This window comes from Python bivittatus, unplaced genomic scaffold, assembly GCF_059951505.1.
Source record: "Python bivittatus isolate LINGU-HERP-01145 unplaced genomic scaffold, Pbiv_v1 ctg000330_np1212, whole genome shotgun sequence".
NCBI lineage: Eukaryota > Metazoa > Chordata > Lepidosauria > Squamata > Pythonidae > Python > Python bivittatus.
In genome coordinates this window covers 50,273,657-50,297,063 of record NW_028277058.1, presented here as the reverse complement: position 1 = coordinate 50,297,063, position 23,407 = coordinate 50,273,657, and the positions used below count along the sequence as shown (strand labels likewise).

Here is a 23,407-nt window from a genome sequence, read left to right as displayed (position 1 = left end):
GGCATCATTGACCTGGAAGAGTGGAATGATAATTAGTGAGAAAAGTTAATTCCTGTGCATTGCAAGTCTCCAGTTGAAGGGAACTTCAGCCACCAGCACTGAACTTGAATGTTTATTGAGTCAGTTAAGAACACAAGGAGAGATAGGAGTCATCTCTTTAGGAATCTTCAAATTTTCTATGCCCTCCAGTCTGGATGGAGGTATTACTATACAATCATGCTGTAACGTAATTGCCTTTAGGCTTATTATTGATACGCAAACTTCCATTAAACAAGATCTTTGCTTTTGTTTACTGTAAGCTAGCAATTTTGGTGACATGGAAGGAACCCTGATCCTGGAGTCTTGCCTTGCAGCATGAGGAGAAGAAAACACCAAAACCAACAGCTTACCCGCTCAACACACCAAGAACCAGATTAAGAACGAAAAAGGATCCAAAGATGACCAGACTGACAAAGTACACCCAGGGTAACTCATAGCCCATAGCGTCCTGCATCTGGAAAGATGGAGGATAGTCAGAAGACAGAGACAGAAAGCAGAAATGGTTAGGAAGAGAAGACAGAGTGTTTGCATATCAGGCCTATCTATTTGACTTGGAGAGTTGGAAATGTTTTAGTTGTTATTTAATTTTAGCTAATTTGAAGATCCAGTGGCTCAAAACATTATGGGAAATCAGAAAGTGTTCATGAGAGCTCAGATTACAGAAGGGGAAGTGTTCCTATGTGCATATCCTTTATTTATTTAAATAGGAAAAACAGGTGCCCCCTACCAATAAGAAATCATTTCTGGTAGTTTAAAAAATTAGACAGCAACTGATGAATTAATGCACCACAAACCAATATTCAGTAGGTTAATTTACCTTAATGCAATAAATTAGAAAATAATAATAATAATAAAGAAACAGGAGAAATCTTGATATTTGTTGTCTTAAATTTTTTTAATCTATTAAAATAAAAATCAGTTTCCTGTAATGCCAAATTGAATTGCAGTTCATTGGAGAGCTTTCTTTTACACAATGATTTTTACAGTAAATAATGTCCAAAATATGTATTAATATTATCCAAGAATTCCTATAACAGTTACTAGCTTACTACAGAATAAAGCACCGATCTTTTAATAATGCTTCACATCAGGTCCAGCATTATGAGGAAATTACAAATAGTAATGACTTCAGGCCACACATATCTAATAAAGTATATATTTCCCCAATTTCAACCCCCATCTTGGTTATTAAAAGAAAAGCATAATGTGACTTTTCTTCTTGGGGTACAAATGTTTAATCCTGGCTCTGTTTCATACAGTACAATGGACACTAAGATCAACGTGGTAACTGAATTGATTTGCCCCTTCAATTTCTGATAACTCCATGGATTTAAAGACAACAGTCTTAGGGATAGCAGCTAAAACTATTATGAACAATGAACCCTGATGCCCTGTGGAAATGTTTATACCATTGGGAGTTCCTTGTGTAACAGAAAGAAAAGGAATGAGAAAATCATAGTACTCTATGCTTGATAAGTAAATGCAGGGGTGTCTGCAGGATACGGTAAAGAAAGTCAAGATGGCGGCTGTGACAGTGTGATTGAAACTCCTCATTTTTTATGTCCGTCCACCAATCACAACCACCATCTTGACTGCAATCACACTGTCACATCCACCATCTTGACTTCTTTTAAATCATACTTTGTGGATACCTCTGAGTGAACAAATGGGATCCTGTAACTTTTGGAGGATCCAGTAGATAAAGACATCTACTGGATTAAACTAAGGATATTTGTATTCCTTTCCCCTTTTAAAATATTTATGTCCCATGAATCTCTAAGGGTCTATAACTAGGGTGTCCTGCACTTTTCTTTTTCTTTGGCTAATGTTGCATTAATCGTAGCCCTAAGATGCATTAACAAATCCTCATGCAATGTTACCCCCACTAGGTAGATCAGACCAGAAAATCAACTCAACAGGAAAACTACAATTTATTGAGATAGGCTACAAATAACAGAGTCTTGCAAGTCTTCTCTAGGGGAGCAGCACTATCAGAAAGAGGTTCTACCATGGTGGGCTAGCACACAGTTCCCAGGTGAGAAAATAAAGGTTGTTCTGGTTTAACAGAAAGGCCCCAAACAGGTCATTCCTGGGATGGAGCAGGATGCTAGCTTTACATCCAAAATAGCTTTGATACGTACCCATCACGTAATCCAACCTTGAATCTGGTGCAGTTAACCCCCTGCCCTTAATTTCTGCTGCTAGGGAAAAATTATAACTACAAATATGCACTTAGCAGAAAGGTACAGAGGAAACAGTGTCAGCATACCTTCTATTCTTGCTAACGTAAGCTGGAAGTTTCAGAAACACCCACCATTCTGCTACTTCCAGGCCTCACTTGGGATTGCACTACTTGTGAACAAATGCTTTTTAATGCTATAGAAAACCACTAGAGTGTAATCAACCCAAAGTGGTATAGTAATGCCTTCAAGGGTCAGTGTATTTGGTGCTCCTCTAAACTACTTCCTTTTAACATTTTTGTTTTCTGTCTTCACATGTATTTAGTGCCTTCTGCTAATATACCCATAAATTCAGTATTTTAAAAAATGGCCAGGACACCAATATGAATGTTACATTAATTATTTTCCAACCAATAGAATCTTAAGGTGAGATATATATCTGCAGATTTTATTTATTGGCAATGAATCTCACTGGACTATGGTATCTTTAATGGGATTGGTTGAAGCAAATTTTAAGTTTGGTATGGATTTTATCACTTTCACTTGCACAGTTTGCATTCTTGCTTATACTACAATAAACTACTACTATTACTTGTGAGATTTTGATTTGGCTTTTGCACTTGAGATTCATATCATCTACTGTTGTTCCTTTTTAAAAGCCTAGGAAAAATCCACATAAAGCATGTAAAAAAGAAGGAACATAGCAATATCAAAAGACACCAGTATGCAGCCTCTTAAGTGAATTTTGGAACAACCCAGGGGGGGAAAAAAGATATATGGATATTCTGGAACAGAAAATCTCACATTCTGGGTGTTTCAACCAGGATGTTTGCCTACATTTACAATTTAATGAGAAGATGGTTGTAGGAGAGAAAATGGCATCTCCTAATGACCTTAATGAATGGCCACGATTGTGCAAAAACAGAAACAAAAACCAAGTGATCTATTACAGGACTATGAAAAGCAACAAAATGTTTTCTTCCAGCAGTCTTTTTTGCTCAGCATGTTCTTAGAGTTATTAGGATATTAAAGATGGATCAGAGCTACTGCCATTATCCATAAGAACAGGTTGATATCAAACAGATTTCAAATGGTCTTCTGTGCTTCACATATATTCTTCTATACCTACTAAGAGAAGAGCCAGTTTCATGTATTAATCATCTAGCCTGGTTAAGGCACTGGGCTAGAAACCAGGAGACTGTGAGTACTAGTCCTGCCTTAGGCATGAAGCCAGCTGGGTGACCTTGGGCCAATCACTCCCTTTCAGTCCTAGGAAGGAGGCCAGGGAAACCACTTCCCAAACCTTGCCAAGAAAACTGCAGGGTCCTTTCCAGGCAGTCGCCAGGAGTCAAGACTGACTCGAAGGCACAAAAACAACACAACACAACACAACACAACACAAAACAAACAAACCTACTAAGAGCCTCCACAAGGAATTCCCTATAACTCTTTAGGTGTGAAATCTAGTGATCCACAAATAAAGCTCCCACTCTCTCTTCAATTTCCCAAGATTGACTCAGCATTTTGGGGAACCCAGGATGCTTATTAAAGCAAATACCTTTGCAGGGAAGTCAGGCAGTTTATGTAACTGGAGAGACAATCGTTTGAAGAAAACCAATTGTAGGTCAAAATCTATGTTGAAACCCATGACTTTGTTCAAATCCCATTGTTCTTAAGACCCACCATTTCCCTTTTCAATGATGAGATAGCAGAATCAGAATCAAGTACCACAAACTTTTGTGGGAACTGGTCAGATTGCCTTCTTTTGCAACCTGGTCTATGTTTTGTGTAGGAAGAGATCACCCAGATAAGGGTACAGAAAGACCCTGATACACAACTGGAAAAATTCTATTACTTATCTGAAAATAATCTTGAGGATTCCAGGGTCTCTTGTCAAGTTGAGCAAGACAACTGTCAAAAGGCAGGGCCTTGATTGTCCAATTGGGGTAAAAAACACTATTCAGATTTGCCACCAGACTTTCACTTGTAAAAAGAGGAATATCTAGCAAAGGAGCATTTAGTGGCCTGCTTGCCTATGCCTTTCAAAGGAGAACAGTGAGTCAGACAGTGAGAGCTAGAACATTGGAAACGTAAATGGAAGCAGGTGGTCGAGCATGAAGAACTCTGTGACATTTCCCCTTTCTATGCTGTTGCCTTCATTTGTTGTATTTCGTTGGGTTTTAGCATCATCAAATGGAAAGTTTTCCAGTTCACTGAGGATCTCTTGCAATAGCCCAATCATGCTATCATACTCACTAAAAGCTGCTGCATGTTTTGCAGTATTGATCTGCAGCTGAGGCAGATGGTAAACTTCAAACACCCCCCCTCCCTTCAGGAGCTGAGTAAGAAACATGTCTTCTCCCAGAAAAATGTTGAACCCCCCCCCCCATGTATGTCTAATGGTTGCAATATGCCCAGTATTGGGCCAGCTGCTTCTTGATGGAGTTTGCCAAAGTGCATCTTATTCATTACATAGGATAATCCAGTTGTCTTTATTTGATGTATGTGTAACTCCAATAGCTACTCAGATAGTATTTAAGTAGAAGTTAATATTCTACTTTCTTATATTTTATATTATTTTAATCAGAAGGTGAAGCAGTTCCAAAAGCAGAAGCAGACTAATGTAAAGAAAAGATGATATTGTTTAAGCATCACAAATACACATTAGCTCCACCCAGATAAACTCCTTTCTGCCTGGTTTTTTAACAGACTGCCTGCCTGTTGCAACCTAAAATATAACAAAATTTTGCATGGCAGCATGTCAAGTGTTGCAACAGATAATGAGGGGATGGCAGCAGGCTGGCCATTCATCTCTCTTTCCAGTTTTAGTATATAATTTCGCTGTTATTATGATACTGTCTGTTTTATTGTGTACTGTATTGTTATATGAACATTTTGTTCTTGGAAACTATTTTAAGCTGGTGGCCTTTGGCTATAATAAAAAAATCCATCCATTCATATAATGGGTGGATATTTTCTCCTGCAATCTGCAATTGTATCTTGTGAAAATCAAAATAGGGACAGCACCTTGCTCTCAATCTTGCTATTTGTAATCAAATTAGATATGTGAACTGTCTTTGTGGCTGAAATATTTCTATATTTCATATAGATATTTGATGGTTGAAATGGGTTGCCTTTTCAATCTATCCAACGGTAGCATGAAGTGTTGAAAATCAGAAGTTGTTTCTCTAAGGGATGTTTTGGGTGTAACAGAGGGAGGAAACATATAGGAAGTTGTGTGACCGCTCATTAAAATCTATAAAAAGTGCAACCATTTTTGTGAACCCCAATCTTCCTTCTTTGTTCCAGTTTGCAGAAAGAGTTTGTCCTATTTCCAAGAAGATTTAAATTCTATTAATAAAGAGGTCTGTGTTTTCTAGAGTCCAACAGCAATAATTAATCTGAAGAAAATTTAAGCTCTTGTTGCAACATCATGTGAATTCGTTTGCCAAATGCATTGATGTTGGCTGTTTCCACTGTTATCGAAGCACAGCAAATACTGTACTCCATCTTAAGCACCTAGTGGTATAGCACATTCCAGCCCCAATTAATAACAGTATCCTTACAATTCCAGACCTAAGCATATTTGCAAATATGCAAGCCATAGGGACATATTGGGACATTTCTAGAAATAGGAATAGAGATAGAGAATTTTTGAGTTGTAACTTTCCAAATAAATATGCTTGAGAGCCATTTGAGTGTAATGGTTAAGGCACCAGGCTAGAAACCAGGAGACCATGAGTTCTAGTCCTCCGTTAGCCACAAAGCCAGCTGGGTGACCTTGGGCCAATCCCTCTCAGCCTTAGGAAGAAGCAGGTGAGGGCAAACCACTTCTGAAATCCTGCCAAGAAAATTACAGGGACTAGTCCAGGCAGTCACCAGGAGTCAACACTGACTCAAAGGCCCAAATTAATACGTAATTAAATATCGTTAGAATTAGGATGACAGTGAATACAAAACTAAAAAGAACTTGCTTTGCAGTTACAGTTGCCCAAGACAGAAATGAGCTACTGTTCAAGGTGAGAAAGAAAATGAACCAGATTTTGCTTATAAAGTAGGTATCAACATTAGAGATTAAGCTTCTATTTTTTTTTTTGCAAGACTTGCTTTAATTGTTTAGGCCATTCCTTGGTTCCTTCATTATGTGGTAGTTTAACCTTTGCAGGATAACAGTCATTAGCAGGATAACAGTTATTACAAGAACAATGAGCAACTCAGTGCAATTAAGTGCTATCCATTAAAGGGGAAGATGCTACTTTGCACAATATATTTCAAACCAGTGATACCCGCTGCTTGAATTCATATGGAAAGAAATGGGCACATTTGTAAAAAATACTGGCATTGGGATGCTATATATGTACTTACAATAATAATAGTCAATGAACAGGATATCATTTTATGCAAGGGTAATTTATCTAGATAGATTAACCCAGGTAGAGATGGTCTGACATTCTTCTGTAAGGACAACAAATTAAAAGCAAAAAGTCAGCTTGTCAGCAAGATAGTTTGGCACCCTGCCAGCAATAGCTGCAGGAGAATTGGAGGGGAGCTATATTTTCAGCCACTTTCCAAAGTGCAACAAGGCAAGAGAGGGAAAAACCCTGGTAAAATTATTGAGAATTACCCAAAGAACTTTCAGCTGATCCATGAATTAACAATGACTCCTTATGGGCAGAAATCCTAAACAAAACATTACCCCAGACGCATTCAGCTATGTAGCCATCAGGCCTGAACATATCTATGAAAAGCACACATTTACTGTCACCTTAGAGCACACATTTAGCAATTTGCCAACCAGACAGGAACAGGTACTTGCACCAACATTTTCATCTCCAACAAGGGTGAATTTCCAACTCAACACCTCAAAGCCATGCCTTTTCTATAAGATTGCTAATGATTCCCTCCTCCCCCACCACTAAAACATACACCCATAGACAATTTTGTAAAAGCAAAAGAAGACATATCAATGATTTTGAAGGAAATCTTCAAAACTTTTGAAAGTTTGAGGTGGGTTATACACTAAAATATAAGTTGGCTGATTTTTTTTTTTTTGAGACAGCACCCCTTCTGCCCAAACCTGAAGATTCCTCAAAGGATCAACAGGATATACATAAAAGTTTCCAGTCCATCCTACTTGCAGCACATTTTATACATTTCCAGAAATAAATTCAAGACCAATTTTCATTTTTTCTGGGTAATTTCCTGTTGCAACTTTCTGTTGGAAGGGAATCAAATTGTTGCTACCCAGTATTTTGTTTAGAGAAAGAGCTTTCCTGAATGAGAAATGTATTCATAAGGGAACCAGGGAAAACAGAAACTCTGCTTCCAGTTTTGCAACCCCCTTTCTCCAGAAGAGTCTCAATGAAAGATTGTTAGCACCCACAAAAGGCAGAGGCAACCTTGGGAGGCTTAAGAAGCACATTTAATATTTCTTGGAGGTGAAGACCAGGGACGTTTGCATGTAAGACAAGGCCAGGCTCTTCTATCTTTCTGAGTTTAGTTTTCTGGGATCCCTTTTAACTATGTTACGCCTATTGGTAGGCTTTACAATAGGCATAAAACATTTATGTCTTTTTCATCTCCACATGTCAGAAACTGTATTGCTGATTTTGAGCAACTGTGTTTGGAATTGGTCTGACCAAAAAAACAAACAAAACAAAACCCAAAAAGTATATCAGGCTTTAGGACTTCTGGCTGCCACCACTCTGTGCAAATAAGCTACCAGTTTTGTACCAAGTAGTCCAATCTACTGCATGAAGAATACCACAGTCCAAATTAATCGGCCATAAAATAATCTTGCACCTGTTTTAAATTCCTATCAAATATTTTTTAAAATGAAAGGCTGTTTAGGATGCTGATTTGTACAGTACAGTACAATACAAAATTGTGAAATATACAGTCCGGTGCTTTCCAGCTGCTTCTATTTCTTAAGCTGGAAAGAGAAGGGGGTGCTTCCAGACTTTAAAATTAAACAGTTCAGATATAATGCAGCTGTGTGATTCTCCTAGGTGTTTGATAAAAAGAAAAAGAAAACTAAATTTTCTTGGAAGAAATTCTCAGTATCTCTGTGACTTAGTACCATCATTGATTACTCTAGCCTAGAAACCTTTAGGTATATTGGGCAACAGATTTGCCCTTTGTAGTTTAAATTCTTGCCTTCTGCTGCCTGGATTGTGAGATTTTACACGTGTGTGTGTGTATCTGGAATTCTGTATGTGTGTATGTATGACTAATCCAATGCCTATCATTATCTTTTGCTCCTCATTAAACATGACGAGTCATATATCCTGTGAATAATTACTTAAATGTAAAATGTGGTCTTTCATTGTTGCAAATATTAACAAAAATGCACAGGCTATGTATTCCATCATAAAATAAAGGCCATTTATCCCTTATTACTCTGTGGAAGGCCGTGCTTCACATGCTTGTCCTGGAGAAAGGAATGCCCTGCAGTGCCTCCTTTTCAAATGACCCCACTACTGACGCTGGCAGGGCCATCAAGATTAAAGGAGCGATCGCAACTCAGTAGGGAACATAAAGAGAGGGTTTTCCCTTCATTTGGAGCTGCAGGGGCAAGACATTGTTCTTTTGCTTTGGAAGCTAGAGAGCATGGGAAGTTTCTCCACTGAGCTGAAGAGCTGAAAGCTGAGCAGCCAAAGAGCCAGGAAAACAGGAGATCTTACCTGAAGCTGCAGCAACTGAAACAACAGAGGAAAGGGGGATGGCAAGGCCAAGAAGTAGCCCAACAACAGTGGAGCATTAAAATCTGTGATGGTCCATCAGCAGCAGGCCTCCCTGGAGGCCTATCATCAGATTTGATGGAAAGGGCCAGAAAAGGATCACTGAGAGAGTCCACCGAAGAGGCTTCATGGTGATAAGTTGTACAGTGGCTGGGGCAACCAAAGAGGCCCAGTGGCAGACCAGAGTGGGGATTGTTTGTCCTACTGGCGAGACTACGGTGGCAACAATCCAACAAAGAGATCTGTCAGCAGAAAGTGAGTGCCTGCTGCAAGTTAGGCTAACACTGGCAGTGGCGATGGCTTCTTAGGAGAGGATGGTATGAGGTGGTAGTTCACGTGGGAGGAACCCCCAGGGCAGAACTCTCAGTAGACCCAGCTGGCTCAGAAGGCTCCAAAAGAGATGCCTGTATATCTCATCATCCACAGCTAACTGACATAATTAACCAGGCTGCAGTTCTTCCAACCACTATTAGGAAGGAAGATAGATTGGTTGAATCTAGAATCTAGGGAGATAGCCTGGAGAAAAAAAAATACTACCTGTTCTATCCAACAGTTTCCAAACACCCAGTTCTCAGGATTTGTGGCAAGGGTGGGATTGTGCCTTACTTGGAAAGATAGTGATTGGCTGAGACAGTGGAGTGAAGCCACCACCAAGAAGAGAAGGGAGTTTGGGTTCTGAGGGGCTCAAGGAATACAAGCCATTGCTAGTGTCTCTTCTCAGTTCCTTGCCCGTGGATACATTCAGCAGTAGGACATAGACAAGGGTTGTGGTCTGCAAAAAATGCCATTTCCTCTTATTTCCCTGGTAACTGAAGACCTACATCATCCAGGAGAAAAGCGAGTTATTTTCTTTAAGAGGAATGCAGTTGCCTCAGTAGGGAGCTTATTCATTGGGGGAAGGGGGCTGGATTTCAGAGTGTCAGAAGACAGAAGAAGAAAAGCTAAAGTTTCAGAGAGAATGGAATAAAAAAAGCAGGATGAATGTGGCTGGAAGAAGAAAAGAAAGAGAGAAGCAAGAAGTCCAAAGACACTGCTGGAGAAAGGAACCTGCAGCAGACAACATAAGTGTGGTTCGCATGCAATGTGCAGGTTGGTGGAAGGAGTCCTCCGTAGCAGAGATGGAAGGAAAGAAAGGGCTTGGCAGCCAGAAAGGAGACGCCAGAAGGACTTGGCAGTGCTAGGCCCTAACCCAAGGTAGGCGAGAAAGAGCAGGGGTAATCCAGGGAGGAAACCCTCAAGATTGCATGGCAGCAGAAACCTCAGTAGCACTTGGATGGGGTCCCTAGGTAGTAGTCCAAGCCAGAAGAAGCAAGAGAGAAGAAAGAGGTTTGTCTTTCCCCCTCCCCACTTTTGAAATGCCAAGTGGTCCAATTCTCCTCTGCCTGGTCAACCCCCATTTAGGGTACTGTTTCCAGTTCTGGGCCACAGTTCAGAAAGACAAATAGGAGCAAATTCAGAGGAGGGCTCCCAAGATTGTGAACAGTCTGGAAATCAAGTCCTATGAGAAATAGTTAAATTATTAGAGTATGTCTAGCCTACAGAAGAGATGACACTTTACATCATTATATGATGTATCCTGTAAGCTAGAGTCTATTACCCATAAATTAAGAAATACCCACAAAGTGTTCCCCATCCATTCCAGGATACTTCATTAGTAGTGATGGTGTGAGACGGCAGTGTAGGCCAGAAATGACAACCCTGTTGTAAATTGTAAAATTCAACCCAAGAACACAGGGAATGTCTCAAAAAACACGCGCATGTGCGTGCACACACAGTATAAGTACTGTATCTGTGACTCAAAATCAGAACTAGTTCTGGAGCATGTGAATATCCTTTTCATAGGGAACCACCTCCATGATGGCTATCATGAGATCAAGCAGCCTCTGTATAGTCACAACCCTGACCCATATTTGAAGACTGATGTCATAGTCCATGATGGAAAGGACAATAACTTTGGGAGGAGGAAGGAATGCTGTGTCCTTGAATCCAATTAGATTCCTATGTACAATAGGACTGTGAGCATGTTGAATAATATTTTGTATTCTCTGCTTCTAAGATTTTCTCTTGCTTCTATCCATTACAAATATCTACCTGTCTCTTACTTTTCATATGAGTGAACTCTCTTCTTGCCCTATTGATCCCCATAGTGAAGATGCTGCTCAGGACTAAAACTAGGATCAGGAGCTCATGTCTCCAAAGGTGTCTGGATTAATAAAACAAGATTTTACAAGGTACATCTTTATCCCTGTGTATTATGAATCATTTCAAGGTACTAAGAAGTGCAGTTCCCAGTTACCTGAATTGTGATGAAGTTTTTTAACTTGTTTGTAAATGAGCTAGAGTTTAGAGGCTAACTATGAGTTGAGCAAGTCTGGGAATGATAGCAATGTTTCAGTGAAATAAAACTAAAGAGATTTCAAATGGCATTTTATCTTTTGAAAGAAATGTATAAAAAGGATGCATAGCTGGTTTGTGGTTTCTGGCTTACTGTTGGTTTCTGTTTATGCTTTGCTCAGGCCTGATCCATTCACAAAGGTGCACGGTGAAGATAAGCTAACAAAGAAGGGAAACCAACTAGAAATTGGCCAAACAAGATTACTTTGCTAGCCTGCAAGATAACTTTAGCTTATTCAGCAGAGTGATGTATAAATGCATGACTGCAGTACAATATGTTTGAATGTTGCTCCTCTCATGTTGGTCTGGATTTTGATACTATGCCCAGATGGCAGCAATACATAATTCCTCACATACAGCCCTGTCATACTATAAAATATGATATTCTAAGATGCATATTGTTGCTTCAACTGAACTGGGTTCTCAGCTTTTTTGGAATTAGATTTTCTTATAAGCTGTATTAACTTCCTGATTTAATGTTAATTCATGTGACCTGCCTGGAGTCTCAGAAGAACCTTCAAAATGACTTTGATTATTTGCTTAATATATTTGCTTAGTAGATCACCTTGACTGGAAGTATAATAATTTTTTAATGCAAAAGATGAGTTCCTTCGCTGCATCCATACAATTCAAAGGTTATTTACATAGAAAGTTTGATTATTCCTTCCTTACCTATTCGACAAATTACTATGTTTGTGTCTATGCTGCTCACCAATCTTAGTTACTTAAAACTCTTTTCATCTTCTAAAGGCTTTAAGAATCCATTCCAAAAAAATATAAAGTATAGCTACATGCATGAAAAAATTGCTTAGGATCCTGAATCTCCAAATACGATTGATTAAAAATACAGGAACTTTTGCCTTTTACAAGGCTGATAATCAAGAGAGAGATCTGCTGGCTTTTCTGTAATGCTGCTTCACCTCTCCAGTCCCAGTTTTCTATTTCCCAGGAAGAATCTAAGGATATATATGCAATAGCACAAATAGGCATATTGTGCAGTGATTTACATAATCAATTAGAACATTTGACAATAACAATAACAAGCAGTAATATAAGTGTTCAATTTTCCATCCTATTTAGTAATGATATTTTCACACTTCAAGCAATGACATAAAAGCTGCTGGGCCATCTATTAATTTCCCAAGCACATTAGTGTATCCACTTCAAAACAGAACACACTGATCAAGACAGAAGTTGGCAGGAAGGTTCCAGGTTCCTCTTATTGTAGAGGAACTAAATCCACATTTTCAGCAAATTATGCACTTCTTTATACCAAGGGGCTCAAAATATAGCCTAATATCAATTTTGAACAGTAGAAAGTACAATTCCCAAAGGATGTTGCTGTCTTAATGTCACTAATATTCCATCTTACTGTCCTATACTCTTGCTAATAAAAAAAGGAGATCCTGAACAGTAAATCTTAATTCAAGATACTTTGGAGGGTGTGTCTGTGTATGTGATGGATAGTATATTTACTGTTGGCTACAGCTTGGGTTAAGTTGGCTTGACTCCTAGTGACCATACTGACTTGTCCATGTTGGTTTCCTGGCAATAATATAGTAGTAGTTTGTCATTTGTTTTCTTCAAGAGAATGCCTTGAGTTTCAGAAACTTGGAACAGTTTTTTTCTTATTTCTCTTAGTAAAAGTTCATCAATCTATAGACCAGTGTTTCTCAACCTTGGGAACTTTAAGATGGGTGGACTTGAATCCCAGAATTTCCCAGCCAGCCAAGGTTGAGAAATACTGCTATAGACTATCTTGCCTCATACAGATTGCCCCATACACTGTGGGGCAAGAGAAGAAAATTAAAACATATCTGGATGTGCAAAATTCCCATCTTGAATTCCATCGTGCCTCTCTACATTTCCAATACTGGATCTCAGATACTAGCAATTCCTCTTCTCATTTATAAGCTCTGAAAATTTTCCACAGATATATTTTAGTGATATGTGAGCTTGACTTGCAGTGACCACATGTCCTTGTTGTTTTTAAGCAACAGAACTGTGGTGGTTTGCCATTTGGCTACCTGGTTTTTCAAATTCAACATTCTTCCTATATTATTCAATATTTAGATGAAAATAGTAGACACAGAAAGTTATGTGTGTACTTGGGGAGCATCTTCAAGAAATAGGAGAATGATGCTCTGCCTCTTTGTTTTCACCCATTCATCTTAAGGATATTATGGGATAGTTTTGCTGGTACCTGGAAATGTGGAGTGGATAAAAAGTTTACAAACTAAAGCTTTATTCATATACATGGAAATGCTCTGAGAAATTGCCTCCTATAAGCTGATGTGCAGCAGACTTGAATGAGGTTATACCAATTTCAGTTCTGAAATTAGTGATATCTACCTAAGCAAATAAAAATGGAAATGGAGTTCAGCAATATTTTCTCTCTGCTTAAAAACTAAGACCCCATCTGGAAAGGATGGGCTGTCCATATAACATCTATGCTGGATTATGCAAAGTAATTTACATGGGGGATGCCTTTGAAGGCAGTGCAGAAACTTAATTTAGCATAAATGTCTTTCCTATTTTTTTTTCCTTGGGAGCATAATATGTGTGTCATCAGTGCAGCTTATATGAGCTGTACTAATTACTGGTACATTTCCCAGCAGAAGATACTAGTAATAATCTGTAAAGCTCCAAATGCACAGGTTACTTGCATTCCTTTAACCAGCAATCCTATGCATTTTACAAGGTGAGATTGAATTACTATAACAGCCTGGAGACATAACAGAACAAAGTAGATACAGTACAATGCATACACAAATATATGCATTGCTAACAGGAATGAAGATGCTTCCAAGAACTGAGTAGGACTATTTGTCTCTATGTAATCCAGCACTAGAAAAGCTTCCCAAAGTCTGAAGCTGGGAATCTTTCCCATCATTTGGCAAATAATCCTCTTACTGGGAGATACTGAAAATTAAATATGCATACAACAAGCTATGAACTCATGGGGATTCCCTACGGCAGTGTTTCTCAAACTTGGCAATTTTAAGATGGGTGAACTTCAGCTCCCAGAATTCCCCAGCCAGCATGTGTGGACTTCAACTCTCAGAATTGGCTGGCTGGGGAATTTTGGAATTGAAGTCCACCCATCTTAAAGTTGCCAAGATTGAGAAACACTGCCCTAAGGTATTGTAAAAAAAACCCTTCAAGATGGAAGCCACAAAGGTGTGATTGAAGCTCCACCCCTTTTTATGTGTGTCTTCTTTAACCACACCCTGCAGACACCCCTATGTAACCTCTTAGCACCTCCTCTGGATTATGACCTCTCTTTACACCATCGTTTGCTGTCTTTTGAAATAAATAACATTATTGTTATCCACACTTAGTCTTCCATATTGGCACCAAAATTAATTTCAGGTAAAAGTAGAAGGATCAGTTAGGAAAAGAATTGGAAAGGAGTAAAATAATAAAGCATATAGTAAAGAGAAAGAGAAGAATATTGAAGACATCCTTCCCACGCAGGACACTGGATAGGAATTTCCTTTTGTTGTTGTTGTTAAACCAAGTCACATAAATATCTTGTTTTGTTACCACTGTGTTATGAAACCATGGTTTAGGGTTAAGTGAACAAGCCTGGAATGAGCATGAAATACCATGCTCCTCATGAAGTTCACTGCAATCTTCCCTCTCATTTGGAGAAAACCAATTGCTTTTTACTTCCATGGAGGAGCATCAAACCATGGTTTATGATTCTGGTGTGCAGGGGAAGCATAAACTATATTTTCTGAAATATTTCTCTTATGATACAAGTAGAATATTAACAGGCTGTAAGAAGCCCATTCCTTTCCAATTAACTTCAAGTACACATTTTTTTCAATATTCACCAATAGGTGATCAATTACATTTAGTTCCCTTTGAAGAAGATACAATATAATAAGCATTTCTGGGGTAAAAACCTCTTCTTGAATAATTTTAGCTAGGTTTTCAAAAAGTGTAGTCTCAGTAGGCACTTGGAAATCTAAACAAAATAAAATGAAATGATATTTACAAATGAACAAGAGTTGGGTTTTTTTAAAGCCCCTCCCAATTGGCACCCATTGCCTTAGCCTCGTGACTCATAACTAGCACAAAATGCGGGCACCCAAAGCCTCCACCTCTTTTTAACAGAGAGACGGTTGGAATTAATCAGAGTTGACTGCATGCAATTCTTCTTTACTTAAATTATTTGATATATTTTACAACCCTGCCAAAGTTTGCTGTGATTTATCTTTTATTTTTTCCTTTTAAACAAGCCCATCTCACACAAAGCACCAGCTCTTTCTTATCAAACGAATGGAGAGGAAGCATGCAGAGAGGTGAGTTTTGCAAAGCAGACAATTCCCTTGCGTGTGAAGACTGTGCTAATTCAAGCCTGTGTACTCTTAAGGATAAAGGGTGAGAAAACATAAACACAGCTGGCAGAAGTGGTGGGGTGATGTTTCTGCGTATAACTTTTTTTGGGAGAACTTTGTGACAATATCACTGCATTCCTCACTGCGTCTTGCTCAATGGGTTTCAACAGGCTGCAGAGGGACGAGAGAAGCTCACAGTACACGTCAAGGCTGTCAGGAAAGTAAATTATATCTATTGCCTGTTTTCTTCCCCAATTTGATTTCCTGACAGGAGTTTCCAGGGCAACTATGGGCTTCAGTTTCAAGCTTTTCAGTGAAACTCAAGAATGCAATTTCAAAGATGTTGGAGGATGGGAGGGAATTTTACAGGTCAACACGTCTAAACCTGCTCTGTTGGATCCTCAAGCTTACTCCCTTACTTTCTTAGGCTGTCATCTACTCAGCTGCAGGGTGGGCCAAAATGTACGTGCAACCAAGGCAGCTGCTTAAGCAGAATCCCTTTTATAGAAGAAGCACAACCTGAGCTGTATAGCCCAGGATCTTTTGCAATGTTACCAGGATAGTGGGGCAAAAGCTTTGCGTAAACTCTAAAGGAAGAATTCTCTATCCCTGGAGACTCGTCTGGGGCAGGGTAGAACAGTGTTTTTCAATCCTGGCAACTTTAAGATGTGTGGACTTAAACTCCCAGATTTCCCCATGCTGGCTGGGGAATTCTGGGAGTTGAAGTCCACCCATTTTAAAGTCGCCAAGGTTGAAAAAACACCGGGGTATGAGGTCTGAAATGTTTCAGTGAAGTGACCTAACTCTCACTTAGGTCAGATCTAGGTGGCTAGAATTAAACTCTTTATGGTTTACCATTTTCAAGATATGCCTTTAATATTTGGAATTCTGGTGGGGTTTTTTTATTATAAGTGCCCTTTCTAAATGAAACTCATGTCATACCACAGAAAAGGCTTAAATAAGGAGAGTGATGTCTGCAAGGGTGTGTGTGTGTATGTGAAAACAGGCAAGATGGTAGACGGGGTTTGCATCATGATACTGTACCTGCCATCTTGCCTGCCTTGAAAGACCCCCCCCCCCCATGCCTCCACTGGGAGATGCTGCTGAGGGAACATTATTCACTTTAAAGTTACTTTGCTCTCAATACATGCCTGATGAATAACTATTTCATTCAAAGTGGCTCCATTGAAAATAACATTTCCCCTATTATATATTTTATGTATTGAATTCTACAAATCATGATCATGCTCCTACAGCACTGATGGGCTCAAACCATTCAGATGTTTTTATATGTCAGTATACAAATGAAAGTAGAATAATCAAGAGTTAAGCCTGTCTTCTAGTGCAGTAAATCCTGATATTTGTAAAGTCTTCTTGGAAGAGTCACTGCACAGAAAGGCTTTTGCTTCAATGGAGATGTTCCACAAATCTGGTGAGTTTCACCCTCACTGAAATCAATGAGAAGTTTGTGAGAGCAAAGTTCTATAGACTCATGGCAGCACACCTGATTGGTGGCAAAATTAACCCTATCTATGATTTAACTGAGAGCCAGTTTGGTGTAGTGGTTAAGGCACTGGGCTTGAAGCTGGGAGACTGAGTTCTACCCTACGTTAGGCACAAAGCCAGCTGGGTGACCTTGGGCCAGCCCTAGGAAGAAGGCAACTGCAAGCCACTTCCGAAAGTGGTTTTAGGGACTAATCTATGCAGTCGCCAGGAGTCAATGCTGATTCAAAGGGACAAAAAAAAAAAAAAAGGAAGAAAAAAGAAAAAGAAAAAAGTTAATTACAATTTTTTTATGTGGGAAGAAGAATGTTTACATCTTCATCCCTGATTTAGATCCAAGTCCCTTTATCAATGTAGATAACAGGCAGCTAGTATGAGTCGTGATTGTAAGATGTTTAAGTGAAATATAGTTCCTTAATCAGTAAGAAACTCTGCTGCTTTTTTTGGGTGCTGTATAGAATTTTTCACAAGCAAGAACAGATGCTTGGCAACAACTAATCAGTAAAAGAATAGAAATCTTTAATATAAATACCACTTCTCATAACTGTATGCTGGATTTTTAGTTTTCTTAGTATTGTACTTCCTAACTGGAGGATAGAGGGAAAAATATGTTGGCTTGTCCCTAGATTGGAGAATAGCATGAACATGCTTGGGGCAAAATGGACCATACTGGCTAAAATGTGCCAAAAGTAGCCACTACTATCCTTACTGTTAATAGGGAATTTAAATATGCACCCTAATCTATTTTCAACTTCTTTTAAATCAATATGTGAACCCCTTGATTGACCAAAACCATGAGGAGTAGTGTAGGTCAATATCCAAAGGCCCATCTGGTGACTACTATGGAAGTTTGAGACTTGGAATGTAAGAGAAGTATATGATAAAAGAACATAAATAAATTAATGAAATGGAAGGGGAAAAACAGATGTCTTATGCATTTGTGAAAAAAAGAGAAAGGAGAAGGATATGAAAGATCTGACTGAAGGTGGTTCTGGAGCAGAACTGATGAATATATCCATGGAAGGAGTATTTAATTATGAATAAAAAGGCTAAAATGTATGTCAGAAAGCATGAACTAGTGTGATCTAGATTGTTGTGGATGTGTGCGAAAATAGGAATGCACGTTATACTCCAGTCGACTGTAACAGTGAAAAACCAGGAATGAGTTTGGGGACATTCAGTAACATTCTGGGGAAAAAAGTAATGAATGGATGAAACTGAGATGGGAGAGTACAGACAAAGTGATCAGAACTTTTGGAGACCCAAGAATGAATGAGATGGTGACCCTTTGGTGAACATGTGCTTATAAAAAGCTCAGTTTGTTCCGAATATGTGGTTTAAACATAAGTCTATTCATATATTCACATGGCAAGGATATGAATATAAATCTAAAATCATGATTGATTTGTTAATGATGAAAAATTGAGACAATTAGTGAATGGTGACAAGAGGATTTGAATGTGGGTCAGACCATTTTTTGGTAATGTCAAGGGTGGATCTTGGGAAAAATGGACATGGAAGAAACAAGAATGAAAGCAGAATGACTGCAGCAAGAGTCCTGTTTGAAAAAGTATTGAATGACAGATTACTTTCTCAACTGAATGTATGGTAAGTGGACACAAGAAAAAGTGATGTGGAAGAAGAAAAGAATGATGTTCTACAGGTGCGTGGAGTTATATTCCAGATTTGAATTGGAATGATAGTTGACAGTAGAAGTGTGTTGGAGATATAGATGACAGTGAACTTTTGTATGCAGACAATAAATACTGTGTTGTTGGCTAAGAACCTGAATGATTTGTAGTGGCTGTTAGATTTTATGATATAACAAGGAATATGGAACTGAAAATTAATGTATCAAAGACGAAGTAGCTGTATTTGACAGGGAAAATGGAATGAGTAACTGTAAGTCATACATAAATGGGAAAAATAGAGCAAGTAGATACATTTAGGTACCTTGGTAGAATGTTTATTAAAGTTGGGAAATTAAGATATGGTGGTAGGAGGATGGCAAGCAGGATGTAGTTAGTTATGAAGAATGAATGTTTGCCAAATGAAGTGAAAATGGCTGTGTATAAAGCTTGTTACTGTATTTATATATTAGATTTATATACTGAGTTTCATTCAGAAGCTTAAGGTGGTGTTTGTAGTGCTCTGTCCTGTGACATAGGTTGGGCTCGGAGAGAGTCAGTGGCCCAAAGTCACCCAGTGAGTTTCTGCTCCTGAAGGTGGACTAGAACCTGGGTTTCCTTGCTTCTAGTCCAATAGTCTAACTGTTGAATAACTCAGGAAGAGCAGAAAAATTGAATGCTGTGAAAATGGATCATTTAAGAAGCCATGTCTGGTAAAACGAGAAAAGATACTATCAAGAATTAGTGGGTCCTGAATAATTCTGGGTTGAATTCAAAAGCAAGTGACTAGTATGAAGGAAGTAGAGTGAAGTGATTTGGTCATATAGAGAGGATGAATGAATGAATTGCAAAGTATGTGAAGAAAGAGTGAATGGGTGAAGAGGAACAGCAAGAATGAGAAAGTTGTTATTGGATGGAGTTGATAGAGAGCCTCAAGAAAAAAGCATTGAGAAGTTTGAAGAACAAAGCAATGTATGAATCAGTGCATTGCAGAGATAGAAAAGTATGAGAGACAGAGTAAATGACAATGTAAACTAGTTTTCACTATATTTCTTTCTCTTTTTATCTCATGCCTTAATTTCTTTGGCTCACTATTTCCTACTCTTTCTGTGCTTTACATAATATTGCTTACCATGAAATAAATTAAACTTAAGCTGGGTATATAGTTTGTTACTGAATTTTAAGTATATCTTTTAAGAATCCTGGGAAGAATGCAGCAATAACACATAAAGCAAACAAATAATATGTTAGTAGAAAATTAATGTCAAAAGGAAAGTACGTAATAGCAAAAGACTGTCGTTCTACCTCTTTAATGCACTGCATTAATTTGACGTAACAGTTTAGGAAGTGATTTGCTTGACACAATCCAATGAGCAGGACAACTGCGTGACAAAGTCAGCCCCATGTCCTGAGCGTGGGAAAAGAGGGGTACATCCTTCTTGCCATAGACTAACTTCAAATACATACCCAGTACAGTACATCTGTCCAGCCCTCCATGGTGATGCACTGAAACACAGTTAACATGGCAAAGGCAAAGTTGTCAAAGTTGGTAATGCCATGTTTGGGTCCCTCCCATATGGGCCTACAGTCAGTGCCATTCTGACATTGCCGTCCATGTTGAGATACAGGAGCACAGGGAGCAGGTTCCTCTTCTGCAGGTGTATCTTAAACAATGGAGAGAAAGAGAGAAAAATCAAACAATTAAAACAGTGCAATGAAATGGTAAGGGAAAGAGTTATTGGCTTGCAAATGGAGACATGGAATCTAAGTCACTGATAGGGTTGCATCATGTCTCAAAACAGAAGACATATTCAAAATCGAGCGCTGCACAAAACTGAGGCAATTCTGCATTTGTAAACAGGCAGATTGAGGGTGTTGTGTGTGTGTGTGTGTGTAGAAGGGCTCTTTAAAATGTTGGCATGATTAAAAGAAAACCATTCTTCTTCTTTTTTGTTTGATGGGGAATGCTGATGAAAACCACACAAAGCCATAAAGGTAGTCTTGGTAAGAATCCTGCCAAATTACAAAACAGGAACTGGAACTTCTTTTGTTCATTTTGGACAGAATTAAATGTCATTTGCTGAAAAGACTTCATTTTAATAAACTATTTGCTTTGGAGATGATCTCTAAAGTCTCCTAATTATCTCTTCTGGCCATTTGGAATGAATTAATACTTTATAATGGGCATTTCGATACCCTCTTTTTTTATTTTACTATGGCACCATCTGCTCTAGGTAAAGGACTTCTTCAAAACACTATGATTGGAAAGCCCTGTGGAGCCTTTTGGTATTATTAAAATCTAAATGCATCAGTCACTTCAACTGCACTCTTCTTTTCCTTTTTTCCTTCCCCTTCTCCATTTCAGTCTCCTTCTCCCTCTCTTTCTCCTGATATTGGTCTTTCTCCAATATTGCTATTGGAGAAATAGCAAAATGTTGACAGTGCCTGCCCCAGTCATGTAGCTCTGGTTCATTTTGGGTTGCTTCAAAGTAATATTGCATTGTCTCACACAGCGATGTGATTCCCACAAAGCCAACATGGCTAGGTCATCTGGGAATAGGGAAAGGTCAGAGTGGAAGGAAAGAGAGATACATAAGTCTCTGTGTGGGCGGGGGCTGTTAAAAATAGAAGATCCAATTAATTTACTTTGTCTTTTTGCAATACTAACACCAACATATCCCTCAGTTGCAATCCTTCCCTCTGTGGAGTAAAAGGATCACAAAATACACAGAAGTTGAAGTTAAGCAAGGCAGGTGCATCTGTGCTCCAAACCACAAAGTCAGCCAAATTACAAACATCTCTTCCAGGCTACACACACTATATACAGGAAATGGGGACTGAAGGTATCCACAGGGTATGATAAAAAAAAAAAAAAGTCAAGATGGCAGATGTGATGGTGGGATTGAGGTTTCACCCATATTTTATGTGCTTTGCACATGCAATGCACATAAAAAAAACCAGGCAGAACTTTGATCCCATCATCACAGCCACCAACTTGCCTTTTTTAAAACCATACCCTGTGGACATCCGTGGGTTATTCATGGTCTTATCACCACCCAATTAGATTCCTGCAATAAGCTGCATGTGGGATCACCTTGGAAGACCCCTTGGAAACTTCAGTTGGTCCAAAATGCAGCAGCCCCCTTATTACTGAATGGGAGTTGCACAGTTATAGTATAACACCTGTATTGGGGATGCTAGTAGGTTTCCTGGTGCAATGCAAAGTGCTGGTTTTAACCTAGTAAGTCCTATGCGATTTGGATCCTGGGGACTGGCAGAATTACCTTTTCCACATAGAAGCAAACCATCTGACCCCTCCCCCCAGTGTATGGACCCTGGCAAAATCTTTAGTGGCCCCCCAGTTTCATGAAGTGAGGAGGGCAGGGCCCCACAGACTATGGTTTTGGGTAGCAGCTCTCTCTGCTTCAAGGCCAGATTAATGACCTCACCATAATGGAATGATTATGGAGGGTGTTGGGGTACTAAGGAATAGTCACCATCTGTATTTTTATTTCTTGATAGTTATTATGGTATTTTTGTGCTGCATTTTTATGCTAGAATTATTTTACTCATTGGCTTAAGCTATTTTATATGTCCGTATTTTATGAATGTAAACCATCAGGAGTCTATGTAGAGTACTCTAAGATATAAATATAACAAACAAACAAACATTGCTAACATTTTCAACAGTAACTGCAGTAATAGTAGAATATGACAGTTGTTGCTTTTTATGTTGCCAGTTTGAATCCAGACCAATAAGCTAATGACAAAACCAAAGTCCTTTTGTTGTGGCCTACGATGAACTTCAGACCTTAACTGCCAGTGGTAGTGGTTCATCTCATGAAAAATACTATTTTTCATGCAGAAGCTAAGAGTTTTGAGTCTGTTTTGAACCGTGTCTGAACAAACAAAGCAGACTCCTATGGATATGAAAGACAGGAGATTCTGTTTTTGCTACTATTTTACTGTTTAAAAGATGGTTTTCTTCAAAAGCATTAAAAAAGCATTAATTACAGATGTATTTTTCAACTCCCTAAATATTTGGATAACTTGTATTTAAGTAAATACAGAATTGCTTTTTCAAAAGCCAAATCAAATGTATTGCCATCAAATACGCTATATGGTAGATTTCAAAATTCCCATCTCTCAAAGATTTCGTCCCTGTAACGGTACTGATCCTGAAACAGTGGATCATATTTTATTGCATTGGGAATTTTATAAGAGTCTTCGGCAGGAAGTTATCTGGCCTGTTTTAAAGTCTAAACCAGGAAGGGACACTTCTGAGCATGTTAAAATTTTACTTGCAGGTGAAAATCCTGAGATTACAGTAGCAACAGCCAGATTTTTAACCATGGCTATAAAAACAAAGTTTTGAGTAACAAATCAGTGAGTTGGGCTTTTAAGTGTATTATGTAATATTTATTAAATATTTTCTGTTAAATTGTTTTATCTAATATCAAGTATGGATGTTATTTGTAACTTGCTTGCGGGCCTTTTGGCTGCAAACAAACAAATAAACAGGAAAACCTTTTCCTTCCTCAATGCTTGAACATCAGGATTTCCCAAGCTTACATGAT

The 23,407-nt window shown here is 38.6% G+C and overlaps 1 protein-coding gene and 1 long non-coding RNA gene across 19 annotated transcripts in view; one reads left to right on the top strand and one right to left on the bottom strand.

The window, feature by feature from the left end:
- CACNA1C (calcium voltage-gated channel subunit alpha1 C) overlaps positions 1–23,407 on the bottom strand; it is a 572,293-nt gene that overhangs the window by 178,090 nt on the left and 370,796 nt on the right. For all 16 annotated transcript variants that reach the window (XM_088141261.1, XM_088141249.1, XM_088141247.1 and 13 more), the window contains exons 7-8: positions 20,298–20,494; positions 390–493 (exon numbers count right to left, since the gene is read on the bottom strand). In XM_088141261.1, coding sequence (XP_087997387.1) covers positions 390–493; positions 20,298–20,494 — 301 coding nt within the window. The remainder of the gene's footprint in view (positions 1–389; positions 494–20,297; positions 20,495–23,407) is intronic.
- LOC112540114 (uncharacterized) overlaps positions 15,424–23,407 on the top strand; it is a 149,902-nt gene continuing 141,918 nt past the window's right edge. For all 3 annotated transcript variants that reach the window (XR_003084190.2, XR_015796274.1, XR_015796273.1), the window contains exon 1: positions 15,424–15,663. This is a non-coding gene — a long non-coding RNA (uncharacterized LOC112540114). The remainder of the gene's footprint in view (positions 15,664–23,407) is intronic.